The sequence below is a fragment of the Salmo trutta genome, chromosome 39 (genome assembly GCF_901001165.1).
Source record: "Salmo trutta chromosome 39, fSalTru1.1, whole genome shotgun sequence".
NCBI lineage: Eukaryota > Metazoa > Chordata > Actinopteri > Salmoniformes > Salmonidae > Salmo > Salmo trutta.
The window spans coordinates 11,150,605-11,174,613 of NC_042995.1; the positions used below are offsets into that span (position 1 = coordinate 11,150,605).

At 46.7% G+C, this 24,009-nt stretch overlaps 2 protein-coding genes across 8 annotated transcripts in view; both read left to right on the forward strand.

Annotated features, from left to right (window-relative positions):
* Window positions 1-24,009, forward strand: part of LOC115179488 (uncharacterized) — a 27,745-nt gene continuing 3,736 nt past the window's right edge. The window contains exons 1-8 of one of the 6 annotated variants that reach the window (XM_029741035.1): window positions 1-230; window positions 8,025-8,189; window positions 8,662-8,787; window positions 9,428-9,568; window positions 9,650-9,777; window positions 13,339-13,471; window positions 13,642-13,807; window positions 17,473-20,241. In XM_029741035.1, coding sequence (XP_029596895.1) covers window positions 17-230; window positions 8,025-8,189; window positions 8,662-8,787; window positions 9,428-9,568; window positions 9,650-9,777; window positions 13,339-13,471; window positions 13,642-13,807; window positions 17,473-19,858 — 3,459 coding nt within the window. In that variant the 5' untranslated portion in view covers window positions 1-16 and the 3' untranslated portion in view covers window positions 19,859-20,241. Of the gene's footprint in view, window positions 231-6,330; window positions 8,190-8,661; window positions 8,788-9,075; window positions 9,208-9,427; window positions 9,569-9,649; window positions 9,778-13,338; window positions 13,472-13,641; window positions 13,850-13,912; window positions 14,828-17,472; window positions 20,287-24,009 lie in introns of those variants that run through there. The other 5 variants (XM_029741036.1, XR_003872910.1, XM_029741034.1 and 2 more) reach the window with 5 other exon arrangements.
* grtp1a (growth hormone regulated TBC protein 1a) overlaps window positions 21,076-24,009 on the forward strand; it is a 10,451-nt gene continuing 7,517 nt past the window's right edge. Inside the window, exons 1-2 of one of the 2 annotated variants that reach the window (XM_029741145.1) lie at window positions 21,076-21,823; window positions 23,341-23,492. In XM_029741145.1, coding sequence (XP_029597005.1) covers window positions 21,711-21,823; window positions 23,341-23,492 — 265 coding nt within the window. In that variant the 5' untranslated portion in view covers window positions 21,076-21,710. Of the gene's footprint in view, window positions 21,824-23,116; window positions 23,493-24,009 lie in introns of both variants that reach the window. The other variant, XM_029741146.1, reaches the window with a different exon arrangement.

The following is a 24,009-nucleotide window of genomic DNA, read 5'->3' on the forward strand; positions in this document are numbered from 1 at the left end:
TTGAACCCTAACCCTCATGGAGAAGTTCCAGGCTGGTATGGTCCTAGCGGGGGTGGGGGACGCCCTGGGCTACCGTAAGGGCCGCTGGGAGAGCTGCCCCTCTGGGCCACAGATCCAGAAAGAGCTGGCCTCTCTGGGGGGCCTTGGGGCTCTGAAACTGGACCCTGACAACTGGCCCCTCAGCGACGGAGCCCTGATGCACATGACCACCGCTGAGGCCCTCATCACAGGTGAGGACAGTACATACCCACAGAGGTTAGATATGGGGGGGGCGTAGAAGGTTAGGGGGCGTAGAGGGTTAGGGGACGTAGAGGGTTAGGGGGCGTAGAGGGTTAGGGGGCGTAGAGGGTTAGGGGGCGTAGAGGGTTAGGGGGCGTAGAGGGTTAGGGGGCGTAGAGGGTTAGGGGGCGTAGAGGGTTAGGGGGCGTAGAGGGTTAGGGGGCGTAGGGGATGTGGAGGGTTAGGGGGCGTAGAGGGTTAGGGGGCGTAGAGGGTTAGGGGACGTAGAGGGTTAGGGGACGTAGAGGGTTAGGGGACGTAGAAGGTTAGGGGACGTAGAGGGTTAGGGGACGTAGAGGGTTAGGGGGCGTAGAGGGTTAGGGGACGTAGAGGGTTAGGGGGCGTAGGGGATTAGGGGACGTAGAGGGTTGGGGGACGTAGAGGGTTAGGGGACGTAGAGGGTTGGGGGGCGTAGAGGGTTGGGGGGCGTAGAGGGTTGGGGGGCGTAGAGGGTTGGGGGGGCGTAGAGGGTTAGGGGGCGTAGAGGGTTAGGGGGCGTAGAGGGTTGGGGGACGTAGGGGATGTGGAGGGTTAGGGGACGTAGGGGACGTGGAGGGTTAGGGGACGTAGAGGGTTAGGGGACGTAGAGGGTTAGGGGACGTAGAGGGTTAGGGGGCGTAGAGGGTTGGGGGGCGTAGAGGGTTGGGGGGCGTAGGGGATGTGGAGGGTTAGGGGACGTAGGGGACGTAGAGGGTTAGGGGACGTAGAGGGTTAGGGGGCGTAGAGGGTTGGGGGGCGTAGAGGGTTGGGGGGCGTAGAGGGTTGGGGGACGTAGAGGGTTGGGGGGCGTAGAGGGTTGGGGGACGTAGAGGGTTGGGGGACGTAGAGGGTTGGGGGACGTAGAGGGTTGGGGGACGTAGAGGGTTGGGGGACGTAGAGGGTTGGGGGACGTAGAGGGTTAGGGGGCGTAGAGGGTTAGGGGGCGTAGAGGGTTAGGGGGCGTAGAGGGTTGGGGGGGCGTAGAGGGTTGGGGGGCGTAGAGGGTTGGGGGGCGTAGAGGGTTGGGGGGTTAGGGGACGTAGGGGGTTAGGGGACGTAGGGGGTTGGGGGGCGTAGGGGGTTGGGGGACGTAGAGGGTTGGGGGACGTAGAGGGTTGGGGGACGTAGAGGGGCGTAGAGGGTTGAGGGGCGTAGAGGGTTGAGGGGCGTAGAGGGTTGGGGGACGTAGAGGGTTGGGGGACGTAGAGGGTTGGGGGGCGTAGAGGGTTGGGGGGCGTAGAGGGTTGGGGGGCGTAGAGGGACGTAGAGGGTTGGGGGACGTAGAGGGTTGGGGGGCGTAGAGGGTTGGGGGGCGTAGAGGGTTGGGGGGCGTAGAGGGACGTAGAGGGTTAGGGGACGTAGAGGGTTGGTGCTAGTTGACCATGCTAGAAGGGATGTATACTAACTAAATAGTAACATTAACCAATCAATAGTACTTCCTCATTGGTTCCAACGATATCATCACTTCATGACCTTCTATGATACAGTGCCTGTGTAAGCCTAGTAAGGGGAACGAGTAAAAGGAACGAGTAAAAGGAACGAGTAAAGGGAACGAGTAAGGGGAACGAGTAAGGGGAACGAGTAAGGGGAACGAGTAAAGGGGAACGAGTAAGGGGAACGAGTAAAAGGAACGAGTAAGGGGAACGAGTAAGGGGAACGAGTAAGGGGAACGAGTAAGGGGGAACGAGTAAGGGGGAACGAGTAAGGGGAACGAGTAAGGGGAACGAGTAAGGGGAACGAGTAAGGGGGAACGAGTAAGGGGAACGAGTAAGGGGAACGAGTAAGGGGAACGAGTAAGGGGAACGAGTAAGGGAACGAGTAAAGGGGAACGAGTAAGGGGAACGAGTAAGGGGAACGAGTAAAGGGGAACGAGTAAGGGGAACGAGTAAAGGGAACGAGTAAAGGGGAACGAGTAAGGGGAACGAGTAAAGGGGAACGAGTAAGGGGAACGAGTAAAGGGGAAGTAAAATAGAATAGCAACAGAATGATTGCCATGCATTGTAGAGCTCTGAGACGGTGAGAGCACCAGTAGTTTGGTGTTTCTCTCATTCACACTGACACATTCCCTCACTTACTCTCCTCACTTACTCTCCTCACTTACTCTCCTCACTTACTCTCCTCACTTACTCTCCTCACTTACTCTCCTCACTTACTCTCCTCACTTACTCTCCTCACTTACTCTCCTCACTGACTCTCCTCACTGACTCTCCTCACTGACTCTCCTCACTGACTCTCCTCACTGACTCTCCTCACTGACTCTCCTCACTGACTCTCCTCACTTACTCTCCTCACTTACTCTCCTCACTTACTCTCCTCACTGACTCTCCTCACGCACCTAAACTCTCCTCAATCACACACACCTGTCCAGTCTGATTTTACACAGAGACCAGAATAGCAGTCTGTGGAAACTCCTAATCACTCAATGGGACATATTTCTTCCGGACAATGCCTGGCTGACGCCATAATCCCTATAGCAGTCAGAAATGACTCAGCGCAGGCCGTAATCCCAACACCTTCACATGTCATCACATCTACTCTTCATCTCTTCATCAGAGGAGTCTAGCCCAGATCTGTTTGTGCTGTCTTGCCAACTCCTATGGTCATGGCAATGGAATTGGCAAGACCATAGGAGTTAACAGTTGTGGAAAAAGTACCCAATTGTCATACTTGATTAAAAATAAAGATGCCTTAATAGAAAATGACTCAAGTAAAAGTGAAAGTCACCCGGTAAAATACTACTTGAGTAAAAGTATTTGGTTGTAGATATATTTCAGTTTCAAAAATAAATGTAATTGCTAAAATATATCGCCAGATCAGAGGCAGTAGGGATGAACAAAGATGTTCTCTTGATAAGTGTGTGAATTAGACCATTTTTCTGTCCTGCTAAGCATTCAAAATGTAAGGAGTAAAAAGTAAATAATTTACTTTAGGAATGTAGTGAAGTAAAAGTAAAAGTTGTCAAAAATATAAATAGTAAATTAAAGTACAGACTACTTAAGTAGTACTTTACACAACTGGGAGTTAGCAAGACAGCAGGAACAGATCTGGGACCCGGCTGGAGTTCTATAGGTGGACAGCCTGACAGGACAACATGCATGTCACCTACCGACCGCTGGCCTGGAGTCTGGAGCTGCCAGATCAGATAAGTCCAAAATAGAACTAGGGAGGAGAACATGAGCCTGTCCTCAGGCAGAGGAGAACAATAGAGAGACCAGGTCTCATCACATCACAGTAGCTATCCCCCTTGGTGATCCTGTATCGTATTTGGCCGGTGGATTGTGTTCAAAGCCAGCAGTGCTCCTGTAGAGAGATGACAGCCTTACGGATAAGCCTGCTGCTTAGCCGCATTCCAACAACACCGCCTGGGATGTGTCCCCAAATGGCACCCTATTCCCTATGTAGTGCACTACTTTTGACCAGCCTCCCACTCCATAAGACTCTGGTTAAATCTAGGGCACTATATAAGGAATAGGGTGTAATTTGGGACTCTCACCAAGTCAGGCCAGACAACCACCATGAATCACTGAAACTGACAGGAGCTGGAAGCAAACAATACTGATCTGATCTATAGCACAGATCATGGAGGAGGAGGGGAGAGGAGAGGAGGGGAGAGGAGGAGAGGAGAGGGAGGACAGGAGGAGGTGGGGAGTAGAGAGGAGGAGGGTGATGGAAGATTTCAGTGTATCTAGTCTTGGCCCACGCAGGTATAGGCCTATGTTATAAACTCTGATCTGGGTCCATATTCACAAAAGATCTAGGAGTACTGATGTGGTATCCGTGTTTCTTGTTAGATTATAATGAATGGACAGATAGGAAATGATCCTAGATCAGCACTCCTACTCTGAAACGCTTAATACACACCGTCCCTGATCCATATACCACAGGGGACAGTAATGTATCTCTTGGCCCACGCAAGTATAGGCCTTTATTACAGCCTAGGCCGGCCTACGTATCATGAAAACAGTGATGCTGGGCATGTATTTTTAAAGCATCCCAAAGAAGGATGCATAGAGAATAGGGTTCTATTTAGGAGGTAGACAGTGTAGAGAATAGGGTTCTATTTAGGAGGTAGACAGTGGAGAGAATAGGGTTCTATTTAGGAGGTAGACAGTGGAGAGAATAGGGTTCTATTTAGGAGGTAGACAGTGTAGAGAATAGGGTTATGTTTAGGAGGTAGACAGTGGAGAGAATAGGGTTCTATTTAGGAGGTAGACAGTGGAGAGAATAGGGTTCTATTTAGGAGGTAGACAGTGTAGAGAATAGGGTTCTATTTAGGAGGTAGACAGTGTAGAGAATAGGGTTCTATTTAGGAGGTAGACAGTGGAGAGAATAGGGTTCTATTTAGGAGGTAGACAGTGGAGAGAATAGGGTTCTATTTAGGAGGTAGACAGTGGAGAGAATAGGGTTCTATTTAGGAGGTAGACAGTGGAGAGAATAGGGTTATATTTAGGAGGTAGACAGTGTAGAGAATAGGGTTCTATTTAGGAGGTAGACAGTGTAGAGAATAGGGTTATATTTAGGAGGTAGACAGTGTAGTGAATAGGGTTCTATTTAGGAAGTAGACAGTGTAGTGAATAGGGTTCTATTTAGGAAGTAGACAGTGTAGTGAATAGGGTTCTATTTAGGAGGTAGACAGTGTAGAGAATAGGGTTCTGTCCATGTTATCTTATTCATTATGACCTAACATGTAGAAATGGTCCTAGATCAGTGCTCTTACTTTGAGATGCTTTGTGAATATCAAACCTGATGTGTAACAAAGCATAGGTCAAACAGCAACAAGTACCCAACATCAAACCCCTCCTTGATAAAGTAGGGATGTACACAACCCTATCCGGCTCGAAGGACCATGAAAAAGAGACGGATAGGAACAATTGTCCTGGAACAAGGGGAAAGGGCTTCAGAGATGGTACATCAAGACATGACTGGTTAGATTGCAGGCAACTGGTTCTAAACACAGGTTCTGTTCCAAATGGCACCCTTTTCCCATAGTCCACTATTTCTGACTAGGGCCTATTCCACATGGTGCACTACATTTGACCCGAGCCAGAAGTAATGCACTATAATAGAGGGTGCCATTTAGGAGCCAGACAGTGTAGAGAATAGGGTTCTATTTAGGAGGTAGAGAATAGGGTTCTATTTAGGAGGTAGACAGTGTATAGTATAGGGTTCTATTTAGGAGGTAGACAGTGTATAGAATAGGGTGCTATAGCAAATAGGGTTCTATTTAGGAGGTAGACAGTGTATAGTATAGGGTTCTATTTAGGAGGTAGACAGTGTATAGAATAGGGTGCTATAGCGAATAGGGTTCTATTTAGGAGGTAGACAGTGTAGCGAATAGGGTTCTATTTAGGAGGTAGACAGTGTAGAGAATAGGGTTCTATTTAGGAGGTAGACAGTGTAGAGAATAGGGTTCTATTTAGGAGGTAGACAGTGTAGAGAATAGGGTTCTATTTAGGAGGTAGACAGTGTAGAGAATAGGGTTATATTTAGGAGGTAGACAGTGGAGAGAATAGGGTTATATTTAGGAGGTAGACAGTGTAGAGAATAGGGTTCTATTTAGGAGGTAGACAGTGTAGTGAATAGGGTTCTATTTAGGAGGTAGACAGTGTAGAGAATAGGGTTCTATTTAGGAGGTAGACAGTGTAGAGAATAGGGTTCTATTTAGGAGGTAGACAGTGTGGTGAATAGGGTTATATTTAGGAGGTAGACAGTGTAGAGAATAGGGTTCTATTTAGGAGGTAGACAGTGTAGACAATAGGGTTATATTTAGGAGGTAGACAGTGTAGAGAATAGGGTTCTATTTAGGAGGTAGACAGTGTAGACAATAGGGTTCTATTTAGGAGGTAGACAGTGGAGAGAATAGGGTTCTATTTAGGAGGTAGACAGCATAGAGAAGAGGGTTATATTTAGGAGGTAGACAGTGGAGAGAATAGGGTTCTATTTAGGAGGTAGACAGCATAGAGAATAGGGTTCTATTTAGGAAGTAGACAGTGTAGTGAATAGGGTTATATTTAGGAAGTAGACAGTGTAGTGAATAGGGTTCTATTTAGGAAGTAGACAGTGTAGAGAATAGGGTTATGTTATGGAGGTAGACAGTGTAGAGAAGGGTATTCACACCGCTTGTCTTGTCTGGTAAACTAGGATGAGAAGATGGAATGAATGATTTTCATTCAGTTATTTTGACACCAGTAATCCCCCCCATCACTCCTCTTCTTTACGCCCACACTGACTGGAACAGCCCATCCCTCTCTCCCTGACACCCGTCTGGTTCCTCCCTGTCCTGGGTGTGAGTCCCTGAGCCCAAAGCCCTCTGCTCCTGAATCAGAGGTGACAAACACACACACACACCACACAAAAGCATATGCACAAACCCATGATCCACACGTGTTGCGCCCCCCCCCCCCAGCAGATCACATGGTATAATCTAAGCACAGCAGGCTGAACATCTAAACATAGACTCTCATCTGGCTGGTAAGTCCCCCCATGGACAGACAGTGTCTGACTCCCAACCACTGTGTGTGTGTGTGTGTGTGTGTGTGTGTGTGTGTGTGTGTGTGTGTGTGTGTGTGTGTGTGTGTGTGTGTGTGTGTGTGTGTGTGTGTGTGTGTGTGTGTGTGTGTGTGTGTGTGTGTGAGAGAGAGAACTTTTCACAGTATGCATCATGATGCATAGTTGGCCCTTTGCAAGTGTGTTTAATGACAAGCTTCCAGACTGATCGATTTACAGTTGTTTACTGTGTTGTTGTGTAAACTGTGATGCGGTAACTATGCTGTGTGTAAACTGTGATGCGGTAACTATGCTGTGTGTAAACTGTGATGTGGTAACTATGCTGTGTGTAAACTGTGATGCGGTAACTATGCTGTGTGTAAACTGTGATGTGGTAACTATGCTGTGTGTAAACTGTGATGCGGTAACTATGCTGTGTGTAAACTGTGATGTGGTAACTATGCTGTGTGTAAACTGTGATGTGGTAACTATGCTGTGTGTAAACTGTGATGCGGTAGCTATGCTGTGTGTAAACTGTGATGCGTTAACTATGCTGTGTGTAAACTGTGATGCGGTAACTATGCTGTGTGTAAACTGTGATGCGGTAACTATGCTGTGTGTAAACTGTGATGCGGTAACTATGCTGTGTGTAAACTGTGATGCGGTAGCTATGCTGTGTGTAAACTGTGATGTGGTAACTATGCTGTGTGTAAACTGTGATGTGTTAACTATGCTGTGTGTAAACTGTGATGCGGTAACTATGCTGTGTGTAAACTGTGATGTGGTAACTATGCTGTGTGTAAACTGTGATGCGGTAACTATGCTGTGTGTAAACTGTGATGCGGTAACTATGCTGTGTGTAAACTGTGATGCGGTAACTATGCTGTGTGTAAACTGTGATGTGGTAACTATGCTGTGTGGAAACTGTGATGCGGTAACTATGCTGTGTGGAAACTGTGATGCGGTAACTATGCTGTGTGTAAACTGTGATGCGGTAACTATGCTGTGTGTAAACTGTGATGCGGTAACTATGCTGTGTGTAAACTGTGATGCGGTAACTATGCTGTGTGTAAACTGTGATGCGGTAACTATGCTGTGTGTAAACTGTGATGCGGTAACTATGCTGTGTGTAAACTGTGATGCGGTAACTATGCTGTGTGGAAACTGTGATGTGGTAACTATGCTGTGTGTAAACTGTGATGCGTTGACTATGCTGTGTGTAAACTGTGATGTGGTAACTATGCTGTGTGTAAACTGTGATGTGTTCTGTGTTGTTCCAGACTACTGGTGTTTGGAGGACCTCTACAGGGAGCTGGTAAGGGTGTATGTTGAGGCCATGGCGTCTCTCCAGGGTCGCCCTCCTGACCCAGCCACCGTGGAGGGATGTGCTCACCTCAAACCCAACAACTTCCTGCTGGCCTGGCACACGCCCTTCAATGAGAAAGGTCAGAGGTCACAACAGACCTCTGATGGTGACATGGTTTAGTAGGGTTCAGTTCAACATGCACATGTGCAGTCGCTCTCTTTGTCTCTCTATGTGGTCATTGTTCTGGTGGGTTCTCTCTATGTGGTCATTGTCCTGATGGGTTCTCTCTATGTGGTCATTGTTCTGATGGGTTCTCTCCATGTGGTCATTGTCCTGATGGGTTCTCTCTATGTGGTCACTGTTCTGGTGGGTTCTCTCCATGTGGTCATTGTTCTGGTGGGTTCTCTCCATGTGGTCACTGTCCTGGTGGGTTCTGATGGGTTCTCTCCATGTGGTCATTGTTCTGGTGGGTTCTCTCCATGTGGTCATTGTCCTGGTGGGTTCTGGTGGGTTCTCTCCATGTGGTCATTGTCCTGGTGGGTTCTCTCCATGTGGTCATTGTTCTGGTGGGTTCTCTCCATGTGGTCATTGTCCTGACGGGTTCTCTCCAGGTTCTGGGTTTGGAGCAGCCACCAAGGCCATGTGTGTGGGGATGAAGTACTGGCAGCCTGAGAGGCTAGACAACCTAGTGGAGGTCAGCATTGAGACGGGGCGCATGACCCACAACCACCCTACAGGTACCATACACCATGACCCGTACACCATGACCCACAACCACCCTACAGGTACCATACACCATGACCCACAACCACCCTACAGGTACCATACACCATGACCCACAACCACCCTACAGGTACCATACACCATGACCCACAACCACCCTACAGGAACCATACACCATGACCCACAACCACCCTACAGGTACCATACACCATGACCCAACCACCCTACAGGTACCATACACCATGACCCACAACCACCCTACAGGTACCATACACCATGACCCACAACCCCCCTACAGGTACCATACACCATGACCCACAACCACCCTACAGGTACCATACACCATGACCCACATCCACCCTATAGGTACCATACACCATGACCCACAACCACCCTACAGGTACCATACACCATGACCCACAACCACCCTACAGGTACCATAGGCTAGACATTATAGTATAGCCTGTTATATAACTAGCCTGGTCCCACATCTGTTTGTGCTGTCTTGCTCTAGTGATTAGCCTGGGGACGAGCTTAGTGACTTACCAACTCCTATAGGGAAGACAACAGCAACAGATCTGGGAGTGGGCTCACTGGATTTACCTGGTTTCACCATCTATAATGACATAATACTGACCTGGCTGATTCCAACAGGTTTCCTGGGCTCTCTGACCACGGCTCTGTTTGCGTCGTACGCGGTGCAGGGCAAACCACTGGTGACCTGGGGTCGCGACCTCATGAAGGTCATCCCCAAGGCTGAGGAGTACTGTAAGAAGACCATACGCCACATGGCAGGTGTGTGTGTGTGTGTGTGTGGTGTGTGTGTGTGTGTGTGTGTGTGTAATTAAATGGTACTGTATGTTGTGTCCACTGCAGAGTACCAGGAGAAGTGGTTCTACTTCGAGGCTAAGTGGCAGTTCTACCTGGAGGAGAGAGGCGTGGAGGAGGAGGGGCAGAACAAGCCACTGTTTCCTGACACCTACAACGCTGAGGAGACAGACAAGGTCATCTATTGGTTCCACTCTACCTGGCAAACTGGATATTTAAAGATATTTCAAATCAAATGTATTTATAAAGCCCTTCTTACATCAGCTGATATCTCAAAGTACTGTACAGAAACCCAGCCTAAAACCCCAAACAGCAAGCAATGCAGGTGTAGAAGCATGGTGGATAGGAAAAACTCCCTAGAAAGGCCAGAACCTAGGAAGAAACCTAGAGAGGAACCAGGCTATGAGGGGTGGCCAGTCCTCTTCTGGCTGTGCCGGGTGGAGATTATAACAGAACATGGCCAAGATGTTCAAATGTTCATAGATGACCAACAGGGTCAAATAATAATAATCACAGTGGTTGTCGAGGGTGCAACAAGTCAGCACCTCAGGAGTAAATGCCAGTTGGCTTTTCATAGCCGATCATTGAGAGTATCTCTACTGCTCCTGCTGTCTCTAGAGAGTTGAAAACAGCAGGTCTGGGATAGGTAGCACGTTCGGTGAACAGGTCAGGGTTCCATAGCCGCAGGCAGAACAGTTGAAACTGGAGCAGCAGCACGGCCAGGTGGACTGGGGACAGCAAGGAGTCATCAGGCCAGGTAGTCATGAGGCATGGTCCTAGGGCTCAGGTCCTCCGAGAGAGAGAAAGAAAGAATTAGAGAGAGCATACTTAAATTCACACAGGACACCGGATAAGACAGGAGAAATACTCCAGATAAAGACTGACCCTAGCCCCCCGACACATAAACTACTGCAGCAGAAATACTGGAGGCTGAGACAGGAGGGGTCAGGAGACACTATGGCCCCATCCGACGATACCCCCGGACAGGGCCAAACAGGCAGGATATAACCCCACCCACTTTGCGAAAGCAAAGTGTACACCACTAGATGGATATCTTCAACCACCAACTTACCATCCTGAGACAAGGACGAGTATAGCCCACAAAGATCTCCGCCACGGCACAACCCAAGGGGGGGCGCCAACCCAGACAGGAAGATCACGTCAGTGACTCAACCCACTCAAGTGACGCACCCCTCCTAGGGACAGCATGGAAGAGCACTAGTAAGCCAGTGACTCAGCCCCCGTAATAGGGTTAGAGGCAAAGAATCCCAGTGGAGAGAGGGGAACCGGCCAGGCAGAGACAGCAAGGGCGGTTCGTTGCTCCAGTGCCTTTCCGTTCACCTTCACACTCCTGGGCCAGACTGCACTCAATCATAGGACCTACTGAAGAGATGAGTCTTCAATAAAGACTTAAAGATTGAGACCGAGTCTGTGTCTCTCACATGGGTAGGCAGACCATTCCATAAAAATGTAGCTCTATAGGAGAAAGCCCTGCCTCCAGCTGTTTGCTTAGAAATTCTAGGGATAATATGGAGGCCTGCGTCTTGTGACCGTAGCGTACGTGTAGGTATGTACGGCAGGACCAAATCGGAAAGATAGGTAGGAGCAAGCCCATGTAATGCTTTGTAGGTTAGCAGTAAAACCTTGAAATAAGCCCTTGCCTTAACAGGAAGCCAGTGTAGAGAGGCTAGCACTGGAGTAATATGATCACATTTTTTGGTTCTAGTCAAGATTCTAGCAGTTAAGCACTAACTGAAGTTTATTCAGTGCTTTATCCGGGTAGCCGGAAAGTAGAGCATTGCAGTAGTCTAACCTAGATGTGACAAAAGCATGGATTCATTTTTCTGCATCATTTTTGGACAGAAAGTTTGTGATTTTTGCAATGTTACGTAGATGGAAAAAAGCTGTCCTTGAAACAGTCTTGATATGTTCGTCAAAAGAGAGATCAAGGTCCAGAGTAACGCCGAGGTCCTTCAAAGTTTTACTTGAGACGACTGTACAACCATCAAGATTGTCAGATTTAACAGAAGATCTCTTTGTTTCTTGGGACCTAGAACAAGCATCTCTGTTTTGTCCGAGTTTAAAAGTAGAACATTTGCAGCTATCCACTTCCTTATGTCTGAAACACAGGCTTCCAGCGAGGGCAATTTGACAGATGTATTTGACCAAGCTGTGTTCTCTCTACAGGTGTAGAAGTATTTAACTCAGGTGTGTTCTCCTCTCCAGGTGTAGAAGTATTTAACTCAGGTGTGTTCTCCTCTCCAGGTGTAGAAGTATATAACTCAGGTGTGTTCTCCTCTCTCCAGGTGTAGAAGTATATAACTCAGGTGTGTTCTCCTCTCCTGGTGTAGAAGTATATAACTCAGGTGTGTTTTCCTCTCCAGGTGTAGAAGTATATAACTCAGGTGTGTTCTCCTCTCCAGGTGTAGAAGTATTTAACTCAGGTGTGTTTTCCTCTCCAGGTGTAGAAGTATATAACTCAGGTGTTTTCTCCTCTCTCCAGGTGTAGAAGTATTTAACTCAGGTGTGTTCTCCTCTCCAGGTGTAGAAGTAATTAACTCAGGTGTGTTCTCCTCTCTCCAGGTGTAGAAGTATTTAACTCAGGTGTGTTCTCCTCTCCAGGTGTAGAAGTATTTAACTCAGGTGTGTTCTCCTCTCCAGGTGTAGAATTATATAACTCAGGTGTGTTCTCCTCTCCAGGTGTAGAAGTATTTAACTCAGGTGTGTTTTCCTCTCCAGGTGTAGAAGTATATAACTCAGGTGTGTTCTCCTCTCCAGGTGTAGAAGTATTTAACTCAGGTGTGTTCTCCTCTCCAGGTGTAGAAGTATATAACTCAGGTGTGTTTTCCTCTCCAGGTGTAGAAGTATATAACTCAGGTGTGTTCTCCTCTCCAGGTGTAGAAGTATTTAACTCAGGTGTGTTCTCCTCTCTCCAGGTGTAGAAGTATATAACTCAGGTGTGTTCTCCTCTCTCCAGGTGTAGAAGTATTTAACTCAGGTGTGTTCTCCTCTCCAGGTGTAGAAGTATTTAACTCAGGTGTGTTCTCCTCTCTCCAGATGTAGAAGTATTTAACTCAGGTGTGTTCTCCTCTCTCCAGGTGTAGAAGTATATAACTCAGGTGTGTTCTCCTCTCTCCAAGTGTAGAAGTATTTAACTCAGGTGTGTTCTCCTCTCTCCAGGTGTAGAAGTATTTAACTCAGGTGTGTTTTCCTCTCCAGGTGTAGAAGTATTTAACTCAGGTGTGTTCTCCTCTCCAGGTGTAGAAGTATATAACTCAGGTGTGTTCTCCTCTCTCCAGGTGTAGAAGTATTTAACTCAGGTGTGTTTTCCTCTCCAGGTGTAGAAGTATTTAACTCAGGTGTGTTCTCCTCTCCAGGTGTAGAAGTATATAACTCAGGTGTGTTCTCCTCTCTCCAGGTGTAGAAGTATTTAACTCAGGTGTGTTTTCCTCTCCAGGTGTAGAAGTATTTAACTCAGGTGTGTTTTCCTCTCCAGGTGTAGAAGTATTTAACTCAGGTGTGTTCTCCTCTCTCCAGGTGTAGAAGTATTTAACTCAGGTGTGTTCTCCTCTCCAGGTGTAGAAGTATTTAACTCAGGTGTGTTCTCTCTCCAGGTGTAGAAGTATATAACCCAGGTGTGTTCTCCTCTCTCCAGGTGTAGAAGTATTTAACTCAAGTGTGTTCTCCTCTCTCCAGGTGTAGAAGTATTTAAGTCAGGTGTGTTCTCCTCTCTCCAGGTGTATAAGCGCTGGAGCTCAGAGGGCCGGGCTGGACGGAGGGGTCATGATGCTCCCATGATAGCCTACGATGCTCTCCTGGCCTCAGGCTCCGACTGGACCCAGCTCTGCCACCGCGCCATGTTCCACGGAGGTGGGCTGTGTGTGTGTGTGTGCATTTGTTTGTTGTCCGTGTAAGTAGTCTATATAAGAGTTGTGTAGGTAAGTGTGTGTGTGTGTGTTCTTGTTGTGTTTGTATATTTATTTGTGTGTGTGTGTCCTTGCCATTAGTATCTTCTCTGACCTAGTCATTGTGTCCCCCAGGGGAGAGCAGTGCCACAGGGCTGATAGCAGGCTGTCTGTACGGTCTCCTGTTCGGCCTGTCCCAGGTCCCTGAAGGGCTGCACCAGGATGTGGACCGACGCACGCGGCTGGAGGAGCTCGGAGCAGAGCTGTACAAGGCAGCCTCCGCAGAGAGGAGCACAGAAAAGTAACACCACCACCCTGCCCACACCGCCCTCTTCTGGCCGACATAGGAACTACACATGAATGACTCCACCATGGCTGGCTACTGGCTGCTCACCTACCTACTGACATAGGAACTACACATGAATGACTCCACCATGGCTGGCTACTGGCTGCTCACCTACCTACTGACATAGGAACTACACATGAATGACTCCACCTTGGCTGGCTACTGGCTGCTCACCTACCTACCGACATAGGAACTACACATGAATGACTCCACCGTGGCTGGCTACTGGCTGCTCACCTACCTACCAGTGGAGGCTGGTGGGAGGAGCTACAGGAAGACGGCTCATTGTAATGGCTGAAGGGGAATACATATGCTACTGTTCCATTTATTCCATTCCAGCCATTACAATGAGCCTGTCCTTCTATATCTCCTCCTACCAGCCTCCTCTGCTACCTACCTATCCCACAGCACTGCAGCCCCCCCTAGCCCGGCCTGTACCCTCCTCTCTATCTCTCTCTCAACTGCTCCTGCTGGGGTCTCTGGAATAGTTCTGTTCCCTTTCCAGTTCCAGAAGTGTTTTGTTTAAAAAAAAAACTAAAGTCATTCATGTGGAACTGAATCAGAATCAGAACTCCTAAACTGGATATGTAATGTAACTATTCCATAGGTTCCAGAGTGTGTTCTCATCTATAGATGAACATGGATGAACTAACATCCCTACATACTGTACATACACCAGTCCTGGGTTTAAAACATGTGATTGTAGACAAAGAAGACGGTCCTGTGTAAATGTGATTTAAACAACAGGCTTGTTATTAGTCTGTCCCCCCCATATAGTATATGTTCCCTATATAGTGGACTACTTTTGACCCGAACCCTATGTGCCCAGGTCAAAGGTAGTGCACTAGGGTGTTATTTGTACTCATCTCATGTTTTGGTTTATTATTGTCTGCTGTGGATTCACCACGAGTGACATGGTGCCTGCCATGATAATAATCGTGTTATTATCAGATTAAAGTGGATATCTATATATTACCTCTGAGGTCCGCGTCTCTCTTTGCTACTGTCTTTATAATGCTGTAGAGGTCAGAGGTCAATACTAACTAACACCGGTGACGTGTCCCAATAATATCTCCTTTCTGCCGAAGTGTGCACTCCACCACCATATTCTGTCCACAACATTTCTTATACCAGTCATTTCCTTTCAAATCAGTGAAGGGAAGTGAACAAGTGCACACTCTGGGAGGAAGGATAGATAATTGGGACATAGCCACCTCACTGTACCAGGACCCTAGAAACCACCAATAGTCTGTTTCTCTCTCTTCTCTACTTACCCCCACCTCCCTGTTACAGATCAACTAAACAGTCCCTGCTACAGATCAACTAAACAGTCCCTGTTACAGATCAACTAAACAGTCCCTGTTACAGATCAACTAAACAGTCCCTGTTACAGATCAACTAAACAGTCCCTGTTACAGATCAACTAAACAGTCCCTGTTACTGATCAACTAAACAGTCCCTGTTACTGATCAACTAAACAGTCCCTGTTACAGATCAACTAAACAGTCCCTGTTACTGATCAACTAAACAGTCCCTGTTACTGATCAACTAAACAGTCCCTGTTACAGATCAACTAAACAGTCCCTGTTACTGATCAACTAAACAGTCCCTGTTACAGATCAACTAAACAGTCCCTGTTACTGATCAACTAAACAGTCCCTGTTACTGATCAACTAAACAGTCCCTGTTACTGATCAACTAAACCGTCCCTGTTACTGATCAACTAAACAGTCCCTGTTACTGATCAACTAAACAGTCCCTGTTACAGATCAACTAAACAGTCCCTGTTACTGATCAACTAAACAGTCCCTGTTACTGATCAACTAAACAGTCCCTGTTACTGATCAACTAAACAGTCCCTGTTACTGATCAACTAAACAGTCCCTGTTACTGATCAACTAAACAGTCCCTGTTACAGATCAACTAAACAGTCCCTGTTACAGATCAACTAAACAGTCCATGCTACAGATCAACTAAACAGTCCCTGCTACAGATCAACTAAACAGTCCCTGTTACTGATCAACTAAACAGTCCCTGTTACAGATCAACTAAACAGTCCATGCTACAGATCAACTAAACAGTCCCTGTTACTGATCAACTAAACAGGCCCTGTTACTGATCAACTAAACAGTCCCTGTTACAGATCAACTAAACAGTCCCTGTTACTGATCAACTAAACAGTCCCTGTTACTGATCAACTAAACAGTCCCTGTTACAGATCAACTAAACAGTCCCTGTTACTGATCAACTAAACAGTCCCTGTTACTGATCAACTAAACAGTCCCTGTTACAGATCAACTAAACAGTCCCTGTTACAGATCAACTAAACAGTCCCTGTTACAGATCAACTAAACAGTCCCTGTTACTGATCAACTAAACAGTCCCTGTTACAGATCAACTAAACAGTCCCTGTTACTGATCAACTAAACAGTCCCTGTTACTGATCAACTAAACAGTCCCTGTTACTGATCAACTAAACAGTCCCTGTTACTGATCAACTAAACAGTCCCTGTTACTGATCAACTAAACAGTCCCTGTTACAGATCAACTAAACAGTCCCTGTTACTGATCAACTAAACAGTCCCTGTTACTGATCAACTAAACAGTCCCTGTTACTGATCAACTAAACAGTCCCTGTTACAGATCAACTAAACAGTCCGTTACAGATCAACTAAACAGTCCCTGTTACAGATCAACTAAACAGTCCCTGTTACTGATCAACTAAACAGTCCCTGCTACAGATCAACTAAACAGTCCCTGTTACTGATCAACTAAACAGTCCCTGTTACAGATCAACTAAACAGTCCCTGTTACTGATCAACTAAACAGTCCCTGTTACAGATCAACTAAACAGTCCCTGTTACAGATCAACTAAACAGTCCATGCTACAGATCAACTAAACAGTCCCTGTTACTGATCAACTAAACAGTCCCTGTTACAGATCAACTAAACAGTCCATGCTACAGATCAACTAAACAGTCCCTGTTACAGATCAACTAAACAGTCCCTGTTACTGATCAACTAAACAGTCCCTGTTACTGATCAACTAAACAGTCCCTGTTACTGATCAACTAAACAGTCCCTGTTACTGATCAACTAAACAGTCCCTGCTACAGATCAACTAAACAATCCCTGTTACAGATCAACTAAACAGTCCCTTTTACAGATCAACTAAACAATTCTACACTGCTAGAACACTCACTGGAAATGTAAATCATCCCTAAATCTACTGCTGTAGCTAATGTACCGAACAAGGAATTAATATTCTGGTATGTATAAATAATTCATTGTCCATGGTAGAGGTTATAGTAGTACAGAGATGGTAGAGGTTATAGTAGTACAGAGATGGTAGAGGTTATAGTAGTACAGAGATGGTAGAGGTTATAGTAGTACAGAGATGGTAGAGGTTATAGTAGTATAGAGATAGTAGAGGTTATAGTACAGAGATGGTAGAGGTTATAGTAGTACAGAGATGGTAGAGGTTATAGTAGTACAGAGATGATAGAGGTTAGTCAGCACTCTCACAGAATGTTTCCGTCAGAGAAATAGAATCTAGATTCTATTTCTATGGTCCCTGTTCTGTCCTGAGAACAAAGCTAGGCCCTTCTGTTTCCCTACAGAGCAGAGAGAGCAGCGAATGCAGGGCCATCAGGCCTCATTGTGGACACCAGCGCCCTGAGGAGACTGGTTTGGGACCGGACGACCCGCCCGGAGCTCAGAGGGGTTCTGGAGAGCCTGCTCCACTACTTGACCCAGGACCTGCCCAGCCGGAGCCCCACCATGAGGCCCCCTGAGAGGTTAGGGCTAGAGGTCAGTGTGGGGTTGGAGGTGCCCCAGTTCAGCAGGTGTGGAGGTCGACCAGCAGGGAGTGACGTCTCAAGGCGCCTCTCCTCCTTCCAGCTTCTCCAGGCCAAGTTCCTGAGGAACACCCCCAACCCTCCGCTCACTCACCGCCGGGAGGTGGGGGCCCTGGCACTGTCCTCCAGAGGAGGTGGAGGGGGAGGCTGTGGGAGCCAGAGCCATGGCAGAGAGACCCCTAGTGGACAGGTTGAAGGCTGCATTCCCAAAACAGGACGTGGAGTGAGAAAGGGGAACACTGTTAAGGATGTGCTGGCCAGGTTTGCCGCAGCAACGCAGAAAGAGAGGGGAGGGGCCACACAGGGGGGAGGAGCGTCGAAAAGACCCCGACCGATCGGCAAGGGGCAGCTACTGTCTGCCATAATGGACAAGTTTGAAACCATGGCGATGGTGCAACGAGGAAGTGACGTGAGTTGCCTGAAGAAAAGCTCTTCTCCTGGTACCAGCTCACCTGGTAAAGTCAAAGGTCTTGTCAAAGAATTAGTGAGTCGTCAGGAAGAAGAGGGACAACAGTGCTTAGGTCAACTAGGTCAACCCATCAAAGGTCAGAGTTCAGTGAAGCAGCAGGTTAAGAGTAAAGGCTGGGGACAGCAGAGGAAAGAGAACCCCTCTGGAGTGCAGGAAGGAGATAGAGTATCAGAAAAGACAGTAGCTGGTCTGAAGGATTCACCTCAAAACAGAAAAGGGAGGAACTGGAATCAGAAGGTGAAAGGTCAGCCTGTAGTCAATAAGCAGATAAGGGGTCCGGGTTCAGATCAAGAAGCTGAAGGTCAGATTCAGGATTCAATTAAGGAGGTAGAAGTTTGGGGCGCTAATCAACAGGTAAAGACTCTGGGTATGAGCCAACAGGTAGAGACTCTGGGTATGAACCAACAGGTAGAGACTCTGGGTATGAACCAACAGGTAGAGACTCTGGGTATGAACCAACAGGTAGAGACTCTGGGTATGAACCAACAGGTAGAGACTCTGGGTATGAACCAACAGGTAGAGACTCTGGGTATGAACCAACAGGTAGAGACTCTGGGTATGAACCAACAGGTAGAGACTCTGGGTATGAACCAACAGGTAAAGACTCTGGGTATGAACCAACAGGTAGAGACTTTGGGTATGAAACAACAGGTAGAGACTCTGGGTATGAACCAACAGGTAGAGATTCAGGGTATGAACCAAGAACAGATTGTTAGCTCAGGTCAAAGACTAGAAGGCCATGGTTCAGAGTTTGACAAGCAGCTAAAGGTTCAGAGTGAAAACATTGAAGTGGTGGTACAGGCTTCACATCAGGAGAATCAGGATCCTGATCAAGACAGTGACGTTGAAGTTTCAGGTCAGGAGGTCAAGGTACAGGTTACAGGTCAGGAATTAAAGGTACAGGTCTTAGGTCAGGAGCTCAGCTATGGGCAGGTAGAGCTGCTCTGCTCTGCTGCAGTGGTCCAGTGGTCTCCCCCAGCACCCCAGGTAGGGATACCTGAAGTAGAGGCCTTGCAGTCTGGGTACCTGGCAACACTGCTCCCTTGTCCTCCTGTGTGGGCCCTAGCTTCCTCTGTGGATCCACCAGCACAGAAATACTCAGGGTTAGGGTCCAAAACCAGGACCCTGGAAGGCTCACATCTCTCCTACCCCTGGAGAAAACAGTACATGGATCCACCCCAACCCCGGTCCACCCAGAGAGGCCAGCCCAGATACCCCATCCCTAGGAGGGCCCACGGCTCAGAATCAGAACCATCGGAACTGGGCCAGGCCCTTAACACCAGCCTCTCACCCCCACCTTCTGAATCTACGACCCCTGATGTCATGACCTCTGTCCCCACAACCCCTGATCTTGACCTTTGCTTCCTGCCATCAGCGCCCACAACGTCCAACCAGGAGCCCCGCCCACATGAAGCCAAACAGGAAGTAAATGTCCCCATGGCACTGCAAAGTGGGGAGGGGGAGGTGACATGTCAGGAGGGGGAGGGGCAGGGTAGCGCTGTGATGTCACACAAAGATGATGTCATCACTATGCGTGGTTCAAGTGTTGCAGAGCCAGAAAGACTACAGACAGAAAAGCAGGAGAGACCAAAGTACAGGACGTTAAACTACGGCGACCCTTCAGCGAAACTGATTTATAAACCCAAAATCATCCGATTCACAGATACCTTTCATTTCTAAGTCACTCGTTCACTCACTCTGACTTCAGTGATGCGTCTGTCTGTGAAAGATAAAAGCCTTCTGAACTTTCTCTCTCCTCACAGTGAAACACAATACACCTTCAAGGTCATGCTAGCCATCCCATGTGTTGCTGTCCTCTGAAAGCCGTGGTGTTGCAGGAAGCAGCCTACGCTCTACGTGTAGAGCAGTGTGTAGAGTAGTGTGTGTGTGTGTGTGTGTGTCGTCCGTACTGTAACAGTGGAAAGACAAACAGAACAGCGGTGTTAAACATTGACTAAACTAAGCCTAATCTTTAGAATGGGATTTTCCTGGAAAACAATGTGAAGCAATAATATCAGGACTTAAACTGTAACTATGACAACCGAGTCAAATGAACCTCTGCTCTTTATCAGATTAAAGAAACTCAATCCCTTATCTTGTAGTTATTGTATTGTTGACATTGTGATCAATCTGAAACAGTTTTACTGTTCCCTTCTAATCAACCTTTCATTCATTAGCCTGTTTGAGTTAGCTCTACTGACCTTGGCGTATCTGTACTCTCTCTAACGACTATTGTCGTTATCACAAGTAAACCAGAACTAAGGCACCATACATTTCATTTAATGTCATTAGAATAATCTCAGAAATTAGGGACATATTTGGCCACTAAATGTATCAATTAAGTTTACAAGAGAATCTTTGTTCAAATGTTGACACCAGAGGGTTAATTTTTTTCTGGAATGTTCCAAGGTCCCAGATACACCCAGCTAGATGTTCTACTACCACCACACGGTAAATGTGCCCTCACTGCCAGTGTTTTGACTACAGACATGGACTATAACCTGGGGAAATAAGCCACTTATCTCATACTATTCACACCAGTCGCCTTTCACTGACGGTTGAAAAAACAGCCCTAAACACACTATTTTATGCTAAGAAATGGACGATGTACACTTTTATTGATGGGTTATGCTCAAACACACATGCGTTTCTGGAAAAAAACTGTGTATAAGGATATGTCCTTAAATTAATATTAATTTGAAGATGTAGCTACTTCAAATATACATTTTAGAAACTTAACATAGATTTTTTTTACAAGGATTTTGTCATGGCATGTGTGATGCATGACGTCATCTACTGTAAAAATCACCTGTCAGGGGGAGTGGCTAAAGGTAAGCATCAGAAGGGTTTCCCCATTCCGTTATCATGACGTAGCATTGTGGACATTTTGTAAACCAACTATATAACGAAGATTAATTTAAGAAAATGAGATGTGATTATATATAATTGAATATGTTAATTATTTCATCGCAGATCGTTTTGGAGTTGCGTACCTAGAATATTTATGAGAGGGCGGTTCTATTTCCCGCTCATGCTTGATTGACAGGTGCCCCGAGGCTAAGCGGAGCTCACGCAGTCAGGCGGTCTACCTTGGAGAACATGGAAACAAACCACCCGGCGGATTCATAGACATGTCTACATATTTATTAATGATGGACCATGTTTCGACACGCTGTGGAGTCTGCCGATCGCGTTTAACATTGTTGTTGCGGTTGTTCTCCAGTTTCAGCCACCAAAATAAAAAACCCAGGTGCATAAACGGGTTTCTCTCTTCCAGTTAGGATGAAAGATCGAGACACTTTACTCTCCTCTTCCAGGTAAATGAGCTTGTGCCTCGGGTGGGTCAATACAAATCCCTGTTTGACTGTCTGGGACGTCGAGTCCACGCCTGGGATTTGCAGTTGTGGGACTCGCTTCATGGAGAGAGCAGCGATATCGTTTCAACTTTTGGACTACAGAATAGCCTACTGAAATGAACTAAACGTTCAGGCCATATTTCCACGGCATATCTGGAATATATCTGTCTTCACTCATGGAAAAGAAACCCATGAAAGAGAACAGGGTTCGCTCGCCACAACTTCGAAGCCTGAACTCCACTATCATCTGTCCTCCCAGCGGCAGCAGCGCCAGAGAGAGAGTTCACAGGTAGCCACTCTTTATAGCCAGCAACTTAACAAACTAGCTGGCCAAGAAGCTTCGCATAGTTTTGCCCGTCCCTACCACCATACACCTGACAATTGAATGTTCTTAGCGTTACACAAAAGTTCAACCATTTTAGGGAGAGTTATGTAAAGAAAATGGCCAACGCTAGCTAGTCAAGCTGGCTAGCGACAAACCATGGCAGGTGTTGCTTGGTTGTACTTGTGTTTTGTAAAGTTACCTCATACAGTAGTTAGCTAGCTAGTTGTGTTGAGAAGGCGAGGACTGTTGGACTCAGTCCTTCGTAATGGCATGTGCACTATTCCAAGCTGCCTCACAACCTCCACCCGACACCCCGTCCCCCACCATGGAGACTACACGTTTTAGTAGCTAGTCACACCACCATGGAGACTACACGTTTTAGTAGCTAGTCGCACCACCATGGAGACTACACGTTTTAGTAGCTAGTCACACCACCATGGGGACTACACGTTTTAGTAGCTAGTCACACCACCATGGAGACTACACGTTTTAGTAGCTAGTCACACCACCATGGAGACTACACGTTTTAGTAGCTAGTCACACGTGTTGTGCTACGCACAGGAGTCCTCCGCTGTTGTGAACATTGAAACACAGTGCAGTCGATGAACATTGCTGGCTAGGAAAGTTCCCAACCAAAACAGTAGGCCTAGGCTACTTACTTCAACACAGCTTTGCACTGAGAAGTTCACTGACTTTTTTTTTTTAGGTTGTATATTTTTCTACATGATCGGGTACACATTGTGGCCCCCAAGGTTATTATTGTTTAGTGTTTTTATATTTGTTTTTATTTCTATTAGTTAAAACATACATCATGATATAAAAATATATTTTAATTTATAATAGTTAGTTTTGGAGTAAAATATAATCGTTTCTTAGTTTCATGATTTTAGTTTACAATAATAACCTTGGTGGCCTCTCAGGGCTCATTCTTCCTCCTCGCCTTCTTCCTTTCCTCTCCTCCTTTCCTCATTCTTCCCCTCCTTCTTCCTTTCCTCTTGCTCCTCCTTTCCATAGTGTGGTCTTATGCAACCACCTTTCAGTATTCACCCAGCGACAGTGGGAAAATCCCATTAGGTCACTAATCCACATGATATCATTGCTCTTATTAAATCTAGTCCTCTGGAAAAACCAGTCTCACTACGCTCGTCACTCACTATTCCCTTTAGATTGACTTAGTTTCTCACTCCTGCTAGCTAGAGTCCGTATGGCTGTGACTCTGTTTCAGTGTGGGCCCGTATGGCTGTGACTCTGTTTCAGTGTGGACCCGTATGGCTGTGACTCTGTTTCAGTGTGGACCCGTATGGCTGTGACTCTGTTTCAGTGTGGACCCGTATGGCTGTGACTCTGTTTCAGTGTGGACCCGTATGGCTGTGACTCTGTTTCAGTGTGGACCCGTATGGCTGTGACTCTGTTTCAGTGTGGACCCGTATGGCTGTGACTCTGTTTCAGTGTGGACCCGTATGGCTGTGACTCTGTTTCAGTGTGGACCCGTATGGCTTTGAGCGGTTGGAGGACTTTGACTATGAGTCGTATGAGGAGTTGATGTCAGAGTACCTGGCCGTGCTCACCAGGAGGTCCATCAGATGGTCCAAGCTGTTGCAGGGCCGGGGACGGCTGGAGAAGAGCATCAAGGGTGAGTGGGACTTCATCAGAGCCAGAGCATAAAATAAACTTTTTAGTGGCAGGTAGATATTTTTTACCAGCAAAAATATATTGTTTTCTGCTAAAATGAAACCAACAAAACACAAAAAAAATGATGAGCATACATTGTAATGTTTCTAAAACAATACATCTAAGAAGTAATGTGGTATTTTGTTTAATTATATTTTTTGTATTCCAAGTCTTTTAACCAAAATATCACAGATTAGACAGATTAGTTCACCTGCCCCAGTTAAGGGCGGGAGGTTACCGTGGTAGCACAACCCTAGTCATGTTTGTGCCTGTGAGATTGAGTCTTGACTAGTAGAAGCATTGTCTTCTCTAACCAGGCTGGTTGTGAGACTGCCAAGAGTGTGCAAAGCTGTCCTCAAGGCAAAGATTCAACTTTTCTACTTTGAAGAATCTCAAATATAAAATATATTTTCATTTGTTTGAGACTTTTTTTGGGTTACTACATGATTCCAAATGTGATATTTCATAGTTATGTCTTC